The 22970-nt window shown below is 40.5% G+C and overlaps 1 protein-coding gene across 2 annotated transcripts in view; it reads left to right on the top strand.

Annotated features, from left to right (window-relative positions):
- The window catches only part of LOC106534864 (ankyrin-1), a 43641-nt gene that overhangs the window by 15196 nt on the left and 5475 nt on the right, over window positions 1-22970 (top strand). Inside the window, exons 24-42 of one of the 2 annotated variants that reach the window (XM_014031635.1) lie at window positions 781-901; window positions 1090-1168; window positions 2130-2245; window positions 2326-2550; window positions 3516-3670; window positions 3759-3970; window positions 6194-6398; window positions 6585-6681; window positions 6993-7221; window positions 7995-8123; window positions 8209-8328; window positions 8423-8507; window positions 8703-8777; window positions 9760-9891; window positions 10802-10957; window positions 16971-17616; window positions 17793-18141; window positions 22139-22222; window positions 22466-22618. In XM_014031635.1, the coding sequence (XP_013887089.1) occupies window positions 781-901; window positions 1090-1168; window positions 2130-2245; window positions 2326-2550; window positions 3516-3670; window positions 3759-3970; window positions 6194-6398; window positions 6585-6681; window positions 6993-7221; window positions 7995-8123; window positions 8209-8328; window positions 8423-8507; window positions 8703-8777; window positions 9760-9891; window positions 10802-10957; window positions 16971-17616; window positions 17793-18141; window positions 22139-22222; window positions 22466-22618 (3368 nt within the window). Of the gene's footprint in view, window positions 1-780; window positions 902-1089; window positions 1169-2129; window positions 2246-2325; window positions 2551-3515; window positions 3671-3758; window positions 3971-6193; window positions 6399-6584; window positions 6682-6992; window positions 7222-7994; window positions 8124-8208; window positions 8329-8422; window positions 8508-8702; window positions 8778-9759; window positions 9892-10801; window positions 10958-16970; window positions 17617-17792; window positions 18142-20041; window positions 20517-22138; window positions 22223-22465; window positions 22619-22970 lie in introns of those variants that run through there. The other variant, XM_014031634.1, reaches the window with a different exon arrangement.

The following is a 22970-nucleotide window of genomic DNA, read 5'->3' on the forward strand; positions in this document are numbered from 1 at the left end:
TGATAATATTTAGCCACCGGATTTAGAGGACAGAAGTTGACTCATGTGAACCTGGAAAAGCACACACAACATCAATGTAGCTTTGAAGCTCACACAGATCCCCCCACCCCCCTCTTACACAACTCAGCTGAGATAAACACGGAAAATCTCAGACATAGGGACAAATTCTCTTCCGCTGCTGATGATTAGGCACATTTCATCACTTGTTTTGGGGGGTAAGTAACGCAACTCGGCTCACAGTCAGGCTGTTCAGAGGAGGCTGTAGAAGAGCTACTTTAGTTTTTCTGCATTGTGTTGCAATGATAAAGAGTTCATCAACATCACTCTCAGCTAATGTTTAAAATCCCCACCTCACTAGCCGTTTACTCTGAGTTCTCTTATCAGAGATTGTGCTCTCTGTCTACTTTTGTGTTTCTGAACCACACTTTCCTCTGTGATTTTCATGTAATGTTCTAAAATTTTGTGTGAAAACTGCTAATAGTCTGAGATTAAAACTGAATTCATTACAGTGTTCATATCCTCATACCGTCTTTAAGTGTTGCCATGTTTTTTGTGGAATTATAACATGTTTAACATGTCTAACGTAATTAGTGTCCCAAATGTCTCWTGTCACCAGTCTAATCCTTAAATCTCATCCACTTCGTACATCCTGGGTTGTCATGTTGTCTAACCCTTCTAACCGCTCGTTAACAGCCTTGTTTTCTTTCTCTTTTTCTCTTGTGCTGTGTCACCAACCTGACCACGGTCTGTTCGCTCTCTTTGGCATGTTGTTCTCTGAAGGAGAGGAGCTCTTGGGGACAGAAGGGGCCAGGTACATGAAGATGGATGACATGAAAGACCATGATGACGATTTCCTCTCCCCCAAGAAATCAATGGAGTACGAGAGAGGGCTGGGCACAGCGTAAGGGGCTGGGGCGGGGGAGCGGGGGGCAGCAGGGCAGAGAGCAAAGCTAGTAGCTAACAGATGGACTTGTTGGAGGGGAATGCACTGCAGACACACACTAAACACCAGGATGATCACTTGGGAGGAGCTGAGATGTGAAGGAGCTGCTCAAATCTGACTTGGTTTTCTCTCTTTTCGTACAACAGAAATTATTCACCAGCCATTCCCAGGATTCCCCGCGTCTCACCAGAGACTGTGAACCTGAAAGAACATGAGATAGATCAGGTACTGCAGAACCACAGAAATAATCTGAACTAAAATGATTTTGTAATGTATCTAAGTAATGTGGTGAAATAGTCAAAACAAAAGCAGGAAAGATGGTCAGGTTTAACCAGAACCCCTCCTGATCATGAAAATGTCTCAAAAGAGGTCATTTAATGATGTGTTGGTTTCACTTTTAGTGTTTTAATGTAGTTATGTGCATCAAAACTATTCAAGTTGCAGTGCCCAAAGTACAAAGAACAGTTTCTAAACTGCCTGAGATAATAGAGCCAAGACTATTAACTAAACTACTTTAAATTTATGGTTTTGGCTCAAGAAAATTTGTAAAGAGTGAGTCAAGGTCAAGCTTTTAATTCCAGAATGAAGAATAATCTTTCAGGTCCAGGTTGTTGTAGTTAATGGTAATTTGATGCATAGTTATAACATGCCAGGGTGAAACCATCACTGTTATTGCTGTAGAATATTTAACACTTTATGTATCTGATTTATTACCATTCACAATCAAATTAATACTTTAAAACTGGGTACAAAAAGTCACCTTTTTTCACATGCATCCATTTTTTATAACACCCACTTCGGATGTTATCATCCATTGAATGGACATTATTAGCCGTTATCAGTCCCATAGAATGGCTTCAGGCTGCCAGCTGATTAGAATGAGGCATAAAACCACTAAGGTTAATTTTAGAGAAATTGACATGGCCTACGATAAAGTAGACCGGACTCCGGCGGTAGCAGATTGTTGCATTCCAATGTATATGGCACTGGTRACCCACTAGGGGGCACTGTCGGGACAGTCTGAAGCCATTCTGTRGGACTGATAACCGCTAATAACGCCCATTTAATGGAYTGATAACATCTGAACCGGCTGTTTTATAAAGCGTTTTAGACAAATGCTACCCTGTAGGTTTGATTAAACTGTATTTTCAAAGTAATAATAAATTGTCTTTTCTTTCTTGTGCAGCAACACACTCCACTTCCACTGCCCAAAGAGTATGACGAGGACTCATTAATTCCCAGCAGCCCAGCGACTGAGACGTCTGACAATGTCAGCCCAGTCGCCAGTCCCATCCACACTGGGTCAGCACAGAACAGAACATTTATACTCCTCAAGTATCGTTCAAAATGTCAGTTCTCACTTTCTTTTGTCCCAACAACAGGTTCCTGGTCAGTTTCATGGTGGATGCTCGAGGCGGTTCAATGCGAGGCAGCAGGCATAATGGACTGCGTGTCATCATACCTCCACGGACGTGTGCGGCACCCACCCGCATTACCTGCCGCCTGGTAAAGCCGCAGAAGCTGACCAGCCCCCCTCCACTGGTGGAGGGAGAGGGGTTGGCCAGCAGGATTATTTCCCTGGGTCCAGCTGGAATGCAGTTCCTGGGGTGAGTCAACGACTGTGCTGTTCGATGGGATTTTCATCTTTAAATTGAATTGTTTGACTACCATAACGGTGATTAGTGTGTCCAAAATGTAACAACTTCTTTCCATGTTTTTTAAGCATTAAACTCTGCAGGCTCTTTTTGCACGTTATTCACCTTATACTTAGCCCCCATGATGCCTTGCGTGAATCATGGGCAGCCCTCTACAAAAATAAGGGTACACTGTCAGGACTATGATCTAAAATTTAAAGTAAGAGAAAATTAAACTGCCTCTGGAGTTATTCTTAAACACATCTGTCATGAAACTATAATATTTTTAGTTTATGCTGGCCTTGTTGCATTTTAACTGCAGATAAAATCTTTAATATGAACGAATAACGCTGTGTTCGTCATACACTTGAAATGATAACTGATAACTGAGGATCCGGCATCTCTTCTCAGATGGTTTGACGTAACCGAGCCACAAAACTGATGCGAGTTTTCCTCCACCAGCCATTTGTAAATAAAGTGAAATRAGCAAACTAACAGCATTTTAGTGTTTGCTTCAGGTTACTTTTTTTTTTCAGCCACATTCTTCTAGAATCCTCAAAGGTAGGTGATAGAAACTACCACTTTTCCCAGAACACGTTTTGGGTCCGTGGTCAAAACGCTGTCATTGCCAATGACTCTGTTTAGTCTGGTTGTTTGTGCAGCTGCCAACAGCACAACTGGTTCCTGAACATTTTGTAAACTTTACTACAATTGTTAAATGTCAACAAAAACAGAGTTTGTTCTGATAATCTGAACACAAATTCCTTTAAAATAAACAGGGTTTCCTGCTCTGCTACCTTGGCTTGCCAAGGCTTTCTGCTACTTTTGGTGTTTCTGACAGGAAGTCGTATCCATAATCATTTCTACAGTAGCACCTCCAGAAATAAGGTGGATATTATGTGATATTTTTTTTCTGTGCTTCTCTCTTTGTGTGGCAGACCAGTGATTGTAGAGATCCCCCACTTTGCAGCTCTGGGGCGGGGTGACCGGGAGCTTGTTGTGCTGAGGAGTGAGAATGGCTCAGTCTGGAAAGAACACCGCAATCGTTACGGTGATGAGGTCTTAGAAACAATCTTAAACGGGATGGATGAAGGTAAGAGCCTAAATGCATAATTTGAAACCACTGTCTACAGATCTTACAGTTTGGCTTCAAATGTTGAAAAACCCACTTCTTTGTGCAGAACTGGAGAGTCAGGAGGAACTTGGGAAGAAGCGAATCCGACGCATCATCTCTACCGACTTTCCCCTTTATTTTGCCGTGGTGTCAAGAGTTCAACAGGAAAGTGATCTGATTGGTCCAGAGGGAGGTTCGCTGACAAGCAAGCTGGTGCCGATGGTCCAGGCTACGTTTCCTGAGACAGCAGTTACCAAACGAGTCCGTCTGGGGCTGCAGGTGAGATGGGACGATAAGGAGGAGGACGAAGAAGAAGGAGAGAATCTTTAATGCCTGCGTTGCCTGAAAAGAAGCATGCTGAATTTATTTTTGATTGATTGTGGAATGATCCAATCATATCAGCACATGTGCCAAGTTTATCTTCTGTTGCTTTTAGAGGTTTTAGAGGAGCTTTTGCTTTTATTTCTCATACTGCATGCACCTTTCACCTTTGTACAATTGTGGTCTGCTCATTTAGTGCTGCGTTGTTGTTTGTTTTGTTCTTTTTTATTTTTTACCTTTTTGTGCCTTTCTTACTAATGTATTTATGTCACTGACAAAGCCTGTGCATTTTTATTTAACCATTTGCCTAAGAAATTAGTAATATTCATTTTGGGTTTTTTGCATCCAGGAACGACTGTGTGAGTTTGCATGTACAGTACGTTTTAAAGATGTGAAAGTGCTACAAATGTCTTCATTTTAAAAAGGACCTGATCTGCAAACTTTTCTAATATTAGTGTTATTGTCATATACATACATTATGTTTTACTGGAGGAACTTTTCGTGGCAAATTTTCTCACACAAACACACCAAAGACATTTAGATAAACTATATTTTTTAAACATTTTATCACCTGTGAAAATCCCACATCTTTCTTTACACAAACATCCATTTAAAATTTTGCTTCCCCAACATTTCACTTTAGGAGGAAATATTATGCAACTGTAAAAGTAAAAAGTTTTATTTTGGAACTACATGTGTTTACACTGCAATATCCAGCCTTAAATTGATTTTATACTGACCCTGTGATATGTTCCTTGGATACGAAATGACAGTTTTTAATCCTTTTTAATGGTTTAGAAATCTTTAACGTCATAAAGTTCTAATTACTTTTATTTAAAGATAGATAAATTGTTTTTGACATATAGTTCTGTGAAAAGAGTAAAAGTCAATCATATATTACTTGTAGAGTTTAATTCTGACAAGCTAACGGTCAGCCCGAGTGTGGCCAAGACCAGGAGGATTGCTGCCATTGAAAACAACCCAAATGGTAAAAATGTCATAACTGTTTTAAAAACCTTTCATAACCTCATCAGTTTTTTTTGTTAAACAATTATTTACATAGATKTCTACGTTAATTTTGGCAATTAGCAGTGGCAACTGTAGCGTGTAGCTGTGGCAGGAATAAAATTGCATTTCAGCATTTTTGCATAGATATATTTTTGTATATATTGGGAATTATTTGTTGAATACGTATTTACAATTTAGTGTTTCCATAAACCACCTTTTTTTTATAAACTGGTGTTTTATGACAGCAGCAATCCACTTCACTCTTGATCTCATTCCAGTTACCGGTTTATCAGCTGATTAATTTGCTCAGAATGAAATTTTTTGTTTCTAAACTGAGATTATTCAAAGCTCTATCTGCAAAAGATAAGATGTTAACTCTTTATAATCTATCGACAGAGCATCTCTTTACATCCCAACCTTGTGAAACTTTAAAGTTACTGCTGGGTAGACTTTCTTTATCCGACCTGATCTGAAGCACCCTAACAATTATTTCATTACTTTGTTAATTAATTAATTAATTAATTTCTAATCTTAACAAAATTATTGACCCAACTTCCTTCATCAATACATTGTTTAAAGTTTTTGGACCAGATAGAAACTTCTTATTTTAACACTGGATTATTTTTAGTTGACCAAAAAGACTAGCGCATATAGAATAAATTATTTACTGTATGTTTTGGTCGTTCATAATAAATCTGAGTAAACCTAAATTTTTAATAGTAACTATTTTAACTACCATGCTGTAACAKCTAAGCTAAAAAGTAAATGTAACAGAATACAAACTAATACTTGTATTCAGTTTGTATTCCCTTTAAAAACGTACTATTTTCTTATGTATTTAACATAGATGTTGTATTGAACATGTCAAGAATGGGCCTGTTAAACTACAGTACCTTATTACTTGATATCCCTTTTGTATCAATGATTGTAAAAGCTTCTTGTTAATGCACAGTTAYAATAAAAACAAATTTATAAACCAATACAAGCTGTTTGTGTTGCTGTTGTCTTTCAAACTGTAACGTATTTTTTCTTCATTTTTAATTATTCCTGGTTTGGCCTTCCCTGTGTTTCCCTTTTTGTTTATTGTTTTCCCATTTTCATTCTCCCTTCTGTCCGTTTATCCCAACCTGTGCCCCTTGTTGCATTCTCTCCATCATTTGCCTTGAACCTCAGGCTCAGCCAGTTCCAGACGAGCTGGTTGCAAAGCTGCTGGGTAACCAGGCAAACTTTAGTCCCGTAGTGACTGTAGAACCGCGACGGCGCAAGTTTCACCGACCCATCGGCCTGCGAATACCCCTGCCCCCATCCTGGAGGGACAGTCCGCGAGACTCGGGGGAGGGCGACACCACCAGTCTGCGTCTGCTCTGCTCTGTCATAGGTACTGCTGCAAACCTCAGGCAGGATGTGTGTGTGTGTGTGTGTGTGTGTGTGTGTGAGGGTTGGGGGCGTGGTAGGTGATGCATCAACATTTGTCAGACGTAATCGGTGATTTAAATGAATCAGAGATGTCTGCCATCATCAGACTTCCTTTCATTGACCCATTCCCATCCTGTGTGACTGCCAGGTGGGACAGCCTCAGCCCAGTGGGAGGACATCACAGGAACTACCAAGCTTATCTATGCCAACGACTGTGCCAGCTTCACAACCAACGTTTCTGCGCGGCAAGTTCAGCTGCCAATGTTTGAAACTGATCAACACTCTCTGCGCTACAGAACAGAACTCACTAAAGATTTCAAGTGATAAAAAGTTTCAAGGCAGTGCTGCACGATGCAATTGCAACATTATTATATTTATCAATAAGCTCACGTTTACAAGTGTAACATCCATCTGATGGGCAGAATATGAACAAACCTTGAACGCAGTAGCCTGCTATGTTTTGCACTTCAAGAAGCCATTTCAGATACTGATATTGCGTCGACGACAGTTGATAACTTGAAGGTCAATTTGAATTCCGTGTGGTTTTTCTTCTCAGATTCTGGCTGGCGGACTGCCCTCGGACAGCCGAGGCCGTCTCCTTCGCCAGCCTGCTCTACAAAGAGCTGTCGGCTGTCCCCTACATGGCCAAGTTTGTGGTGTTTGCAAAGATGAACGAGCTGCGTGAGGGCCGTCTGCGATGCTACTGCATGACCGACGATAAGATGGATAAGACTCTGGAACAACACGAGAACTTCACAGAGGTGGCTCGCAGTCGAGACATAGAGGTCAGTTATAGGATTGTTTCGTCCAAACGCTTCAGAAACATTGCTTGATGCTTGCTGAGAACATGGATAAGGAGCACATGATTTGCTTCAGGAGTGTCAAACTCATTTTCATCAAGGGCCACATGAAGACTGTGGTGACCCTCAAAGGGCCAGTTGTAATTAAGTTTGATGTTTCGATGTTCCTTGTCGTATTGCTATGACTGAACACTGCTAACAAACAACAATTGAGCTCTATGTGGTATTTTGTACATAGAAACATTAACACATCCTCACTGATGTACAAATGACAAAATGTGGAATTAATACCACAGAAATACTATTAAAAGTAAAAGTAAGATTGTTTTACTGACTGAGTTGTGGTGAGTAGAATCATAAATTCTGAAATCTCTCACTTTCCCATTGGAGGGGTGTTCAAGTTTGAATTTACAACTTGTATGTGGCCAATTCTCACTTCCCAGTGTAACTGATTTGCATCAAAATTTGGGGAAAAAAAGAAAATTTTACACGGCAAATTGTGCCAAATGCTACTTTTGAACCCTGTGCACCTCCACCTAGTGGTGGGATTCTATCATTTCTCTGGTAAAATAACCAATGTGCATTATGGGAGATGTAGTTTATGGTCAATGCTGCAAGCAGCATACGCTTATTTTRMGACAAAATGCATCTTTGAATATCTCACAGGACAAAYAAAATTCTGTAGCAGGCCACATTTGGCACGTGGGCCTTGAGTTTGACACACGTTCTAGATGGATGAATTATGAAATCTCTTACAGGTGATGGAGGGAATGCCTCTTCATCTGGAGTGTTCGGGGAATCTAGTGCCAGTGAGGAAGGCCACACAGCAGCCGCGCTGCTTTAGTTTCCAGGCTTTCAGGGATAACAGACTTCCTGTCTCTGTTAAGGTGTTAGCATTTCACTTTTATAATTTCTGTTGTCCACGCTTACATCAGCCACGCTTTTTTATAACCGTTTATCTGTGCTTCTAAGGTGAGGGACAGCACTAAAGAACCCACCGGATTTTTATCTTTTCTACGTAAATCCACCAAATATGAGGACAGCCAACAAGTGCTCTGTAACCTCAACATCACTATGCCTCCATGTATCAAGGTAAAGCTGTTAACGTTGGTTGTTACATAAAGGCAATGCAATTACAGTCATTGTCGTTGAAGATGACATTGCTTTTGTTTGCTTACATTAGCAGATGGTTGGTAGTGAAGACCGGAGGAGAACTCTGACTCCTCTAGCTTTACGAGAGAGATACAGTGCTCTAAATGAACCTGCTATGGGTATGAGGCTTGTGTTCTCACACTTAGCACAGAGATTTATTTACATGCTTATACTTTTACTATCTAAGGCTGAGACAGACCGTTTTTGTTAGACTGTGTTGAGTAATATATTTACAGTGCATACAGCTTTAATCAGTGCCACCAACCTTTTGTTTAACAAAGTCAGATGTTTCAGTTCTGCGTTGCTTTCTGCAGCGTCCATGAGTGCCATGGAAAGGACGGAGCTGAAGATGGCTGTGATTGCAGAACAGCTGGGACTGAGCTGGGCTGGTGAGTAAATAGTGGGAGAACGCTGAGTTGTTTATGTGAACCGTTCATGTTTCTCTTATGTCTGACAAGCAGGTTTGGCACCGTTTTACAGATTAACCAAAGTTGTAATGTTGTTCCTGGTTAATTAAACTAATTATACACTGCCTCCCTGCAAACAGTTATAAAAGCTTTACATAGCCGTCTTTCTTTTTCTTTTTAATCATTGTGATGAACTGTAGCACATTCAGGACTCTTTCAATGTTTAACCCAAGAAGTAACAGTGGTAAATGAGCTCCCAAATCTTTGGTTGAACTATTCAAACTTTGAGTAAAGCTTTCTTTTACGGTACCCTTATTACCATGTTATTACAAGGTAATAAACAAATGTAATTAAATGTAATTACTACTTTATTACCATGTAATTACGTGGTAATAATGGTATAAAACCAAAACTACTGTTAGTAAAACTACCTTTATTGGGTAACTACAATCAAATTACTATTCAATAGTAACTCAACATTATATTTATAACCAAACAAATGCAACTAAATTTTGGGGTTAGTGGTTAATTGCAATAAAATATAACTTTAAAACTGTCCAAATTACCTACTACTTATTTAGGTGTTACATAGTGAATTGTAATACRTTACCAGGTAAGTGCTACATTACTGCAGACAATTAATTATATGGTAAAACTGTACCCTAAGTACCACGTAATTACATGTAATAAGGTAGTAATTACATTTTATTACATTTTTATTACCTTGTAATTACATGGTAATAAGGGTACCGTAAAAGAAAGCATTACCAAACTTTGTTAACAACGACGCAGTCTTAGCAAACATTACATTATTCTAGTCCATATATATTCACCCTTTTTAACTCTTAAAATAATTTTGGAAAAAATGTGCTGTTCACAGTATTTTTAAAATTTCATATAACATCTGAAAAATGTCTCAAGAAGTTTCCACTGCTTTACCAATGTCCTGTTTTTCATTCTTCAGAGTTGGCACGTGAGCTTCAGCTCAGCGTGGATGATATCAACAGAATTCGTGTCGAGAATCCAAACTCCCTCCTCGAACAGAGCTCTGCGCTGCTCAACTTGTGGGCCACTCGTGAGGGTAAAAGGGCCAAGAGTGAGTGAAGGAAATCTGAGTTTATGGTGGATTTCTCTCATATGCCACTTTATTTATTTTTTCATCTTATGCATCTTTTATTTGTATTGCCCGCTGCCGTAGGCTAACAGGCAATCCTGTTTTTACCCATGTTTGTGTGTTTGCGTGTGTGCTTGTCTGTACAGTTCAAATACTGTATATTGTGAATCACTGATTTAATAAAACTTTCATGGAGGAAAAATCTTTAGGTTGACGTTTACTACTGACAAACGTTTGAACTCAACGCAATTCAAGATGTCTACCACATCCAACTGACTTTAGAGAACTTTAACTCAGCAGATACTGAGACAATAATCTCTAGTTAGAATTAGTAGCTGAGCATTGTTGCAACTGTGCAACATAGTTGCTTAAACATTTCGCATTAACAGCTGAGGTCAGTCCTGTTTGACTGTTAGAACAATTGCTCAGAAACCAATGGACAGGTTTTAATAAATATACAATTAATAGAATTATTAATATATAATTAATATATACAACAGTAAACCCAGAATAATATGCCCTTCTACAGCTAAGTGACCCTCTCTAGACAAATGCCTCAATTTACATTAGATCAAAATTTAGTGTGATAACAGCAGTCATCTTCAACACACGCTCCAAATTTCAACAGATCATATCTGATCCTGTGAGATGTTGCAAAAGATTGAGTACAATGTTATTTTCCAGATTTGTTCAAAAGGGCTTATTTCTCAAAATAAGAAGATAATTTAAAACTGTGGCATGAAACTGTGGCAGGCGATCTGCATTCCTTCAAGGAATGCTCTGTTTTTAATGTTTTCTAATTAGCTATTTCTGTTGGAAAATCTGTCCGCTTCATCTACCGGTATTTTGTCTTGTCTGGTTGAGTCTTTTCTTCATGTTGTTTTCTTTACAGTGGAGAGTTTATACACGGCCCTGAAGAACATTGACCGTCTGGACATCATCAGCATGTTGGAGGGCCAGCCCCCTCAGCCGCTGAGACAAGGCTCCCGTGATCTAAGCAGACGCCGACACAGTGACAGAGACCACCTCTCTCCTGGTATGACTAACGGTAAGCCCACCACCCCCACATTTCAMGGTGCATCCCATCCCAACCGTCCCTTCTGCCTTGACCCAAAGCTCCTCTTCCAATAAACATGCAGCGGTGCTAAAAGTTTGTGAATTTTYACTTTTCTGTTTTTCTGACGTAAAACTATGTGCTGTTGTACTGCACTTCTGATCATGTATTCCAGTTGCTATTCTTTTTGAACAAGGCTATCCAGTATTTTTTATCTACTTTTATCAGATCTTCCTGTTGGGCTATCAGGTGTTCAGACCTAAAAGTCAACAATGAACTAAATTATGTTCAATAAAAAGATGATCTAATGTTTTTGAGAGGTAAAAGTAATTAAACCTTTGCTTTCTTTAGCTGTTGTGCAGTAGTTCCTGCAACCAGATAATGGTTGCTGAGCTCTGCACATCAGGAAGGAGGAGTTCAAGTCCATTCTTCTGTGCAAAACAACTAAASTTTGGCATACTAATGAAACTACCTCTTCACAGCGCTGTGCACACTACTKTTTTGTCAACCTTTATCCATTTCTTCTTAATTAAGAACACTTGATTAAAATTCATGATTTCATTTTAAAGTTTTGTGCAAAATTTCAAGGTTAATGTACTTCTGCCTCTCACAGACAGTCATCCACAAAAAAAGGTATTTTTTTAGCTATTTTGTTAATTCAAGTTAGCCATTGTTTTCATATTTCTACACAAACTTGAAAATTTCTAACACATTCACAAACTYTAAGGCACCACTGTGCTTCCTTATTTCCTAAGAATCCCTTGAAGACAAAATCGTGTTTGTATCCATGTGAATCATCTCTGTTTTCTTCATRACTTTGTTTTTATTTTTTAATATTATTTTTCCCATTTGGGGGAAGCTGCCACAAACGTTCGGTTTTTGCAGGATTTTACCTCGGCACATGCAGCGGGACTCAGGACACTCCTACTGCCTTTGGTTATACGTTTACTTTTTGGTTTAATATGGTGGTTAAAGATGCAGTATGTCCAGAAAAGACTGACATTATTTGGTGAAAGATTACATGGCAAAGGACTAAAAACCTAGGTTTTTATTTTTTATTTTTTTGGTCATAGTTTAGTATTTAAATTTTTTTGACAATTTCTTAAGATATAATCGACTTAATTGTAGTAAGCAGTCAAGCATTGTGTGTGTATTTTAATTGTTAAATAAACTTAAATTTAATTAGATTAAAAAATAAAAATTCTCTCACTGTAAGTATATTTTGAATATCTTGCACTTTGAGCAAATGTTAGTCCTCAGCCCCTTTGTCTTCCTGGTTTCCTTTACTCACACATGTTTCACGTCACAATGACTCCATTTTCACCTCTGGACCCAGCTGAGCTCCTCTTCTCAGTGCAGACAGTGAGTCAGTCAGACAGGTGACACGTTCTCCTGGTGAAAACTGGAGAAACAGTCAGCGATGTAACTGTGCATACAGATGTGATCAGAATAATGAAAGAGGAGACATTCAGGTCAGAGCTGCAGTGAACCTGATCAGTGTTTCTGTAAARGATGTTCCTGCTTTCACAGAGTGACTATAAAAAAACCTGCATATTGATTCATCTGATCACACATGCACTCATCACATGAATCAGGAGCTTTAGCAGATTTATCTCAGCATGTTCTGGAAGCTGCAAATGAAACATGCATTATGTAAGCAGGGTAAATGAATTGATTTATCCTTAAAACACTAATATTCTTGTCACCTGCTGAAAAGGTTGATTGTTTTAGTCAGTCTTTTGTCTTAGATTTATTCTATAAAAAAAAATTTTCACCCATCGCCACCACAGAAGAAGACATCATGGAGATGTTAGGTTGTTTTAGTGTTTCTTTTCTCATTGGTTATTATATTATTTTAAACAATTTATTTTAAGGAAAATTCTCTGATTTGCAGTCTTCCTAAAGTTTATGGTTATATCGGTATATTTGTCCCATGAAGAAGCCAGAGTTAGTTTATCTTATCTTAGCACATGCGTCAAATTCAAGGCCCATGGGCCAAATGTGGCCTGCGGGTGACTTCCATCCGGCCCACCAAAAGGGCCCCACCCCATAACGCTCATGTGGACCTGAGTGAAAACAAATTTTACACCCCTGAGTTAGCATTAGAAACAGAGTCATTTGGAAAATATTATTGCAGTATAAGCTTTGACTGAGCAGTATTTATACTTTCAATCATAAATTCTTGAGATTTAGAGGTAGCCATAAAAATAGTCTGAACAATAGTTTTCAGGGCAACTTTCCCCATAAATTGTCAGACTTTGAGCTGAATAAATCTCATAGAGATTATATAAATATAGTCAACCTAAAGAAGATCAGCTGGTTGATAAATACTATGCTATCATAAGAGTGGTCTCAGTCTGTTCCCAAAGGTCAGGGCCCATCTTCATACAAAAGGTTCTCAAAAAAATAATCTTAAATCAGATTTCCACCTCTAAAATTTGCTCCAGCAACATTCAAGAAAAACTAAAAGATTAAGGCATCTTTTTAATTTTTTGCTGACTTTTGTAAGAGGGCATTTAAATCCTTTCTGCCTGTGGTTGCATGTGTTGTAGTTTGAATCTCCTTAGAGTTAATGTTGGTGCATTGAATGTGTATTTGGTAGCTGTGTTTTCATTCCCTGTGAAACTGTCCCTCTCTGTGTTCATCTGCAGCCTAGCCGCCCTACTCTTCCTCCTTCTCACTCCTCTCCGAACTCTGACCTCATGCCGATCTCATGCTGACCTCTGACCCACATCTTAAGCTTTTTTTTCTTTTTCTTTTTTCCTCTGCGACTGGTGCATTTCCCTTATTCTTCATTTTTACTCTTGAAAACCCCATCTTTTTTCCTGTCTGTTCTGTGACAGAAACCTCTCACACAGACTGTTTTCAGCACCCACTGAGGGAGGGGGAGGGAGCGGTGACCCTCATTTACTCTCTCTTTTTCTCCTATCATCTCTGTGTTCATCGCCTCTTTCTCTCTTGCTGTCCTTTTCTTTACCCTGCTCCGTCTTTTCCCATCCCTTTTTTTCCCCGTTCCCCTCCTGCATGACTGCATGTGCACCAGACGTCTGCTGCTCGTGTCCCTCTGTGTTTGCATGGAGGCACTGGGAAGGCGAGCAGCTGTGCATGTTGGATAGAAAAAAGTGCTTCAAACTCAACACTGAAGCTGCTTGACTCAAAGATGTGTCTTTGCACGGCATGCACACAGAAAATGACTCTGCAGCCTGTCTCTATTACTCCTTAGGGAAGCAGAAGGGCGCTTAAAAAAAAGGCCACTAACCTTTTTTTGTTAACTTTGACTTGTGTCTGCCTGGTTCATGTATGAACTTTGTGGTTATTTATGTGTCAGTTTGTCCCTCCCTCTATTATGAACCTTTTAAATGTGAAGTGTTGCGTCGTTCTGTGTGAGTGCAGTGTGGGTGTCTTACCTTGTGAAATATAAGTGTTGGCACATGTGTACCCATGTGTGTGCAGGCAAAAAGACCACATTTCCTTTACATGTATTTATTTCACTGCTTCCTTTCAGCTTTTGTCTTTTAGTCAAGAGGTCACGCTATGAAATCTTTCATTTTTCACTCTTTTCTTCCTTTCTATCTCCTCTAAACAACTTTCTTTAAAAGGCTGCAGTAGCTCGATGGGCAGGGTCAAGCCAGTTTGCATCAGGAAGTGTATCCGGACTAAAACAATTACCCAATCTTTCAGGTTCATTTGCTGTGCCAACCCCTGCAGAAGGGAGCAGCTGAAAGGGGAAAAAAGGTATCTTAAAGGGATCCCCGATTAGTTGTAACATTAGACTTTATATGATAAACACATGCTTTAACTGTAAAATAAAGACTGTAAAAATACTGTGGGATGTTCAGTTGTTATAATTTTTAAACCAAAACTTTAAAAATATATTACATGGATTAGCCTGTTAACTTTAGCGTTAGCCCCGATTCTATCACCATATATATGTATTAGCTCAGCGCTACACATTCTCCTCTCATCACTGATGTCCTCCATCCACTTGACAGAGAGAGGAAAGCAAAAATGACTCAGCCTGCAACTGAAAATATGGATGGAGGACCTCAGTTTAGCCTTTTTGTCGCACTAGCACAGAGCTAATACATAAAAGGCAATATAGCGTGAGGGCTAGCACGAAGGCTAACAGGTTAAGCTGAGGTTCTTCTTCCATGAAGCAGCTCTGTTGTCCTCCATCTATATTTTCAGTTACAGGCTGAGTCATTTCTACCTTCTCCTCTCTGTCAACGCTCTCTGGTTTCATTTAAAAGAGTCGATCATCAGATATTGTCCAAGATTAACCTTCAGGGTGGATATAGCTCGCTAGCAGCCTCATGCCAATGACCTAGTTGATGTCATCATTTACCCAGAATGCTTCGCGTGTAAATAAAATGGCTCCGTCTGTGTTAAAATATATTTTTTACAAATTACAAACTAAACAGCCTACAGTATTTTTACAGTTTTTATTTTACAGTTAAAATAAATGTTTATCAAATAAAGTTTAATTTTACAACTAATTGTGGATCCCTTTAAAGATAAATTTGTTGTGTATACTTCTAAAAATGTTCCAAAATGTGCTTTTTTGAACTTAAAATTTTTTAGAATATTGTCTTTATTTTTATTTCAACATCAAACATCCTCAGTCACATTTTATATGCAGCCTATCCTTAAAGTTATGGTTCAGATCTTTTGGAGTAGGGTTCTGTGTAAAGAGTTATTAAAAAAAAACTCAAAATTTATCAGTGACCACTCTACAACAAAGCAGTTCAGACACAACACAAATGTGAACGATTGTCTGTATTTTTTGTTTGACGTTAGCTGAGAAAGTAGGACAAGGGGTCTTTTTTTGCAGCTTGGTGTCTCAAATATCTCCTGCTCCCTCAGCAGTAGCCTACAGCCAGCTATGAATCCAGTTACACCCGGTGCTTTTGCACAGTAACCTCACCACTATCCAGTGCACACGTACAGTTTGTCTCACTGCTGTGTGACCTCCACCAAATCGCTGTTTCAGACTCAGGTTATTACAGTTTATGTTAATGTATCCTGCTGTGTAGTCATGATGCCACTTACACTTCGTTTTTCCTCAATTTTCATTTAGCAGAAAATCAAAGTCTAATCAGATGTGTCAGACATTTTATTGTACTAATTTTAAAGTAAAAAGGCACCCTTAGTCACTTTAAAATGTGCATTTTACTATGATTCTATGGTTTTGTTACTTCGTTAATACTACAATAATGCCCCCTGTAGGAGTGACCTGAGTCCATGTCGCACTGACGTCTTTTTCCTTGAATAAAATCCAAGTTTGTGTTGGAGGCAGCAATCATGTGGATATTGCAAAGTCTTTTGTGAGTGTTCTTACATGAATAATGGCAATACAACAGTGTGTTCAGTGTATTATAATAAATCACTGTGTTGGTAAGAAACTGAGCAGATGAGAGTGGAGTGGGATGAAGTGTGGGTGGATGTGTGTGCGTGGGCACGTGTGCAAACTTGAGGAGAAAATGAGATTGCCTGCGTGCATGCTGTCCAGCCTGATAACAATAATAACCTGCCTGTCTCTGAGAGGGTTTGAACGCATGCATCAGTGAGTAGGTTTGTGTGTGTTGGACTGAGTGTGTGTGTCCCTGCTGGACAGGTATCAGTAACCTGCAGGTGGCAGCCAGCAGAGCAGCATCAGTCGTTGCTGGGTTTGGACCGCAGTTCCTCGGTCCGTCCGGCTGTGTCTGCTGCTGCTTGCACCATCAACATGGGCTGATTGAGCTTGAAATCCCTTCTTCTGAAAGCTGTTCTTGCTCTCTAAGCTAGTTGCACCTTTATTTCAGTTCCTATTGTCTTGACCCTGTTCCCCCTCTTTCCATCCCTATTCCCTCCCATTTGTCCCTTCAGCCTCCTCTACTCCCCCCACCTAGAAGCCCAGTTCCTGGGCAGGGGTACTTACACCCTTCCAGGGTACCAATGCTGTGGGGGTGAGGTAGGGAACGAGGTGGGGGGGCCGGGTGTCAGTGTGCCTCTCTCTGTCTCGCTTCAGGTTATGGGCTTGCGCAGGAAGAACTCCTCTCACCAGCCTCCATGCAGTACAGCCTGCCCTCCCCTCTGGGTGCTGAGCCCTACTGGCAGGAAGTCTCCAGTCTGGACTGTGCACCCATCGCCACCACAGAAGAAGACACCCTTATGGAGATGTCCGATGTGCAGGTGTGGCCCTCAGGCAACAGTCCTTCTTTGGTGACAGTGGAGGACTCCTCACTGGAGTGCAGCAATGCTGAGGACTCCGAGCRTCTGCTGGGGCTGCCTTATGGAAGTCTGGGCCGGCCGGCCAGTCAGGCCAGCGCAGCCAGTGGAGGGGGTGGGGTGCTGAGCGGCTCCATTGAGCTGCCGGAAGACGATTCCGAGGTGGGCGTTGACTCTATCAGCACCACCACACCAGCCTCCCTCGGGGGCACCATCGCTGGGATCAATCTGAACGGGATGAACAATGGTCAGGGGTCAGAGGCGAGCTCAGAGGCGTCCGCCGTCATGAGTATGACAGGTGGAGATGGAGCGGGAGGAGAAGGAGGACGAGAAGGTGGAACGGGCTCAGAGGAAGGACCTTCTCTTGTTGCAGGACAACAAAGGCTGTATGCTCGGCTGAGTGAGTCAACTGGTCTGAGCTGTGGTCCAGARCGAAATGGCGACAGGTTGGTAAAACCTCTGTTTGCATTCCAGTTTGTGCAAAGTCTCAGKAAAACATAAAGAACCCTAACTGGCGTGTCAGTTGTAACTCAATAAAGAAGCAGTGACCACCAAGAGATTCTGATAATCCTTTTGTTAGTACATGTTCTACCTCTTTATTTGTCCACTGATCTCCTTTCAGGTCAGGTAACGGTCAAAAYGGAGGTGGTGGAGGCTCTTTTCTTTCCTACCTGCAGGAACAGACAGGGCCAGGCTGGATCCCTGTCACTGACCCAACTCAGACTTGGGTTGGTAACCAGTCTAAGCCCAGGCAGGCCGTAGAGACCATGATTTCATCGGTACGAAATGCTGTGGATGGAGACCAGGCCCGCATGGCCCAGGAGGCCTTGCTTCAACCTGTGAGGGACATGGGGCACTCTGAGATTTTACGGGGGCACTTCAGAGGGACCCAGCCGTTTGAGAAGGGTTTGGGATTTCCACACAGGGTGCCAGAGCTGAGAGCTTGGGATGATGTGCGCCTGAAGGGCCAGGTGAGTGGGTTGCGTTTTCTRCCAAAACTAAATTCAGTAAAGTAGGACTTTTCTTCTTCTGCTGATGAATATTGAATCTCTTAACCAAGTGTGATGGAATCACAAAAACTGTAGCCCAAACACCATAGCTTCATTTCTGCTCGACAACTTCCTAATTTTGCAGGTGGTTTTTGATGATGTAGGGAAATATCCTACCAAAAAACACATTGAACGCCACATTATTTTACTTCAAGATTCTCTGAGAGAYTTGCTTTCTAGTGCGTGGGTTAAAAGCAGCATGATGGTTTCATCAGTCTGTACTGAGGCTGGATGTTCACACTCAGTCCTGTTTTATACAACTTCCTGTTGTTCCTCCAAATCTAGTAATTTTTTCTCAGAAAGTAACTATTACCAGAAATATGTCTGCCAACATAAAGTTTGAAATAGTCAAACACCATYTGTTCTTGCTGTTGATTATTGGATAGATCAGGGGTCTCCAACCAGTAGCTCCTGAGCTCATTTAAAGTAGCTCTTCAATGCTTATGAAAAATTAGGAGAAGCAAAATTTTATTTGTCACTGGCCAAACAAAATTTCGTTTCATTCCAATCAATCTATAGATGTCCCATCCCCTTGKTTGTCAATCAAACAGYTTAGGGCTCAGTATGGTTGATCGGCAGACGACGAGTGGTTACGTGGTTGTTCTGTGTTCATTTTCACACACACCTTTCATAGCCACTTGAGACACACCATGCCAAACTCCTGKGAAACCCCTCACACTGCGGTATATGTCACTACAAGAGGTTTCTTCCTGCTGGAGYCCACAATGTGAAAAAAAAAWTCTGAGAYYMRTTRCCCAACATTATTTGTGCACAAATCTGTTGCAGTTAAACCCTAAGTTATTAGTGTGAAATACCTTTAATATGAATGGATAAACGCAAAAAGCACATTCATGTAAATTCACTGTTATTCGTGGTGGTTTTATGTGAATGAAGACAATGTTTTTTGTGCAAAACAAGCTTAATGTAATGGTTTAAGATTAAGTTTAAAATTAAATATTGCAAAAAGTAGCTCTCGGACAATTTCATTTTGTGACAGTAGCTCTTAAAGAAAAAAAGGGTGGAGACCCCTGGGATAGATTAATGCACAAGACTATACCAATGTCATGAGTGAAATCATACTCCTTCCAAGAGAAAATGAGTCCTGTTATTTTACGGCTCTTTTGCCCAAGCAAAGTTTGTGAGCTGGTTTAGCACATCAAGTTTAATTTTGCAGTTGATTTAAATAAGACAAAAAAATGGGGAAAACGAATGCATTTTGGGACATTTGTTACCTTCTTCTCCAATAACTTACATCATAAAACYAGACCTAACATTTAAATCAGATTTAAACTGTGCATGATCATTTCTCAAGCTATACAAAACACTAAACCCCACAGAAACAAGCATACACACAGCTCCTCATGCCCAAGATGGGCATAAACATCATGTACAGCCAAATTTAGAAAGCATTCTTTCCTGCTCATGTTACACGATCCCCACCCCGGTCATCTACATGTGCTGATTTTCAGGCACAAGACAGACCAATGRCACGGCACAGGACAGTCCCAACCATGAAACTCCTTCAAGACAAATAAAAAGATAAATGATTTTAGGACCTTTATGGGTTTAAAACTGTATGTTGTAAGCATGATCAAAGAGCACATTGTGACTCAACTAATTCCCTGAATTATTAAGTGTTTAGCAGCCTGATTAGGGTTTTAGAAAATATACCCATTTGGCTGTTTGYACCACGAGGAAAGAGTTATTTTGAATTTACAGTATGAAATGAAAATAACTGGTGTCCTGCCACAACATGTAAAGCCACACAGGAGAAGCTATTTAAAACCCACAGATCACATGGGCAGAAAGAGAGAGAGAGGTGTAAATAGAAGCCTTTTTTCACTCTGATGTCTGTGGCTGGGTACTGACCAGACAGTCAGAAGGAGAAAGGCAGGACCTGGTCAGAAGGGCCCACCGCCCCAGCTAATGGAGGACAAATATGGTCTGAATGACAAAACACCAGTTTGATTGAAACCGTGGTTAAAAAAAGAAAAAGGGCAGAGGACCGTGTGGGAAGTTACTGAAGGCCGACAGGCTGAAGCTGCACTTTTAGATTTGCTTGGGATTCAATTGGGGCAATGTGGGCCCTGGTGACTGAGCTCCTCTTCAGCTTTGTGCTGCTGGCTTTCCTGGTGATCAGCTGCCAGAACGTCCTCCACATAGCCAGCGGCTCCGTGCGCACCGTGCTCACTTACATCCACACCCAGCTGGACCACGAGCTCGGCGAGGTCGAAGGAGTGGCTGACGAAGAGGAGAACGTAACAACCAGGGTGGTCCGCCGTAGAGTCCTTCTCAAGGTACAAAGTGGGCGGAAGAGGAGAGAAAAAAATGGTCTTCTGATGCAGCAAAACTWAAAAAAAAGATTGTCTTCAAGTCAACAAATCTTTAAATATCTTGAATTAATGTGGCTGTGTTTCTAATATCATTTCATACAAAAACTTCCTCTGTGTACATTTTGTAGATTTATTCAAGCTTTCACACATTTGATCCTTCCTTCTCTTTACTATTTGTCACCAGCTGCACACATTTCTTTGAACTTAAAAATAGTTACAAATGCTCACTGCAGATTATCAGAGGCTATAACTGTATTATCACAAACCTCATGATCTGTAATTATAAGAGCCAAAGAAATATTAGTGAGCACTGTAGATCCCAAACATCTGTCGTTCATCTGACTGTTTCCACTTARTGGAGAAGTAATTACAGTGAACAACCATCTTTCTCATGTAGTGGGGACATTATAAACAGAATGCTATGATTTACCACCCAATGAAAGGCTTTTGGAAATGAAAAAGTAGAAAAACATTATATGATGAAACTGAGATTGTCACTTATCTGGGACCTGGTCGGAGCAAATATCCAAGCACAAGAAACCAAACAAAAGAAACAAAAAACAGTCCACCACTCAGGTACTCAGCTCATCTGGCAAGATCTGATGCATTCCCAAGCCAGCCATGAGATATGATCTCTCCAGCAAGTCCTGAGTGTGCCCTGAGGTCTGCAAGTCCTGAATCTGTCCTGAAATCTGCACCCAATGAGACATGACTAAATCGCCTCCCTTGGAAGGAGTCTGGACAGATACAATACAGAATGAGCAAATCAAAGGAGCAGCAACCGTTATTGTAGCTGCGCTCCTCACCTTGACTCAGAGTGAGTCCCTCCTCTCTGCAGAAGAAGCTCATTTTAGCTAGCTGTACTTTTATTCTGACCCTTTTTGATCACGACCTGTTGCTCATCGCCACGACTGAGTGTTGGAATGTGAATTTACTGGTAAAGTCACAACTTCTCCAACACGCCAGACCTGCTCAGCATCCACGTCCTAATCTTAATCTCTTGGTATTTTTATTCTCTCTCATGAAGAAAACCCCTAAACATTTGAGCTCTACTAAGGTAGTACCTGATYCCCACCTTGAAGGTACCAATCCTCCATTTTCTGGTTGAGGACCATCACATCCAACATGGAGGTGCTGATCTTCATATTAGCTTCTTTGAATTCTGCTGCAAACCTGTGCAGTTCTAGACRATAAGATCAACAGGACATCATCAACAATATCTAACGCCACCACTTGGCTGTGGCTAGAAMCAGTAATAAAAAAGCAACTGCTGGAGTCCAACACACGAAAAGGAGTCTGTGTAAAGGCTGCTTTAGTGAACATGCTGTGGAGGCACATTTGGTTGAACAGTTAAAATCCTGCATCAACTACAACTATAAATCCTGCTACTGGAATCAAGTTTAAAATATAAATATCCATCTTAGTGTCAACATTTGCAGAGGTGTCTAAACTGTTTAGGATATTTTTTATAATTTAGATAATCCTAATATTTAAAAAAAACTGTTTTTTATGCTTTAGAAAAAATAAGTTCAGTATTTTTGTTTCTTTCGATGAAACGTTCTGAAAGTGTATGATGATTTTTACAGGGTGATGAGATTGAAGATCTCCCCGGGGAACAAGTGAGCGAGGAACACTTCACAGACGAACATGGAAACATTGTGACGAAAAAGGTCAGCAAAAAGAACAAAGCCATTGTTTCTTTTTATTTCTTTTTTTTATGCGTGTCACAAAACTCACCCTGCATCTCTCCTACAGAATGATTATCAAAGAAATAATCATTTATACTGTACGACCATTTTACTGTGGATTGTTTTTTTTAATCACCTCTTTATCTTTTCACTGGCCTCGCCTTCCTTTTTCTTTTCTTTTTTTTCTGTCACCCTCCTGTGTGCTGACGTGGAAACGTGTGTTAGATTGTGCGGAAGGTTGTGCGCAGAGGAAAGGGTTCAGGAGAGGAAGGGGTTCTGGAGATGAGCATGGAGGGTTCTCTGCAGGATGCCAACGAGCTGGAGGCCGATGCTGAGCAGTACATGAGCTACGCCATTCTGGGTCGGGACAGCAGCAAGGTGGGCTTCAGATCTGCGGGGCGGCTGTGGGCCTCACTGTCAGGTTCCCATGTTTAGCATATTTAGAATGTGTGCAGTGATGTTTGTTGGTCATTTGACATCYTTAGAAGTCATGGACAAGTGTCAGAACTAAATTACCACAGACCTGTTTACTTAAATGCTTGACTGAGCACTATCATTTGACTCCACTTAAATTCTTTTATCTATGTGTCTTTTTTGTTTGCACGCAAGAGGAAAAGAATTCATTCACGGATGTTTTTTTAAGATTCATCAATCCACCTGCACATTTTCGATTTTATCATCTTGGTCATCTCTGAGCCATTCATTGGTTGGTTCCTTAAAGTGTATCTTA

Source organism: Austrofundulus limnaeus, unplaced genomic scaffold (genome assembly GCF_001266775.1).
Source record: "Austrofundulus limnaeus strain Quisiro unplaced genomic scaffold, Austrofundulus_limnaeus-1.0 Scaffold1291, whole genome shotgun sequence".
Lineage (NCBI taxonomy): Eukaryota > Metazoa > Chordata > Actinopteri > Cyprinodontiformes > Rivulidae > Austrofundulus > Austrofundulus limnaeus.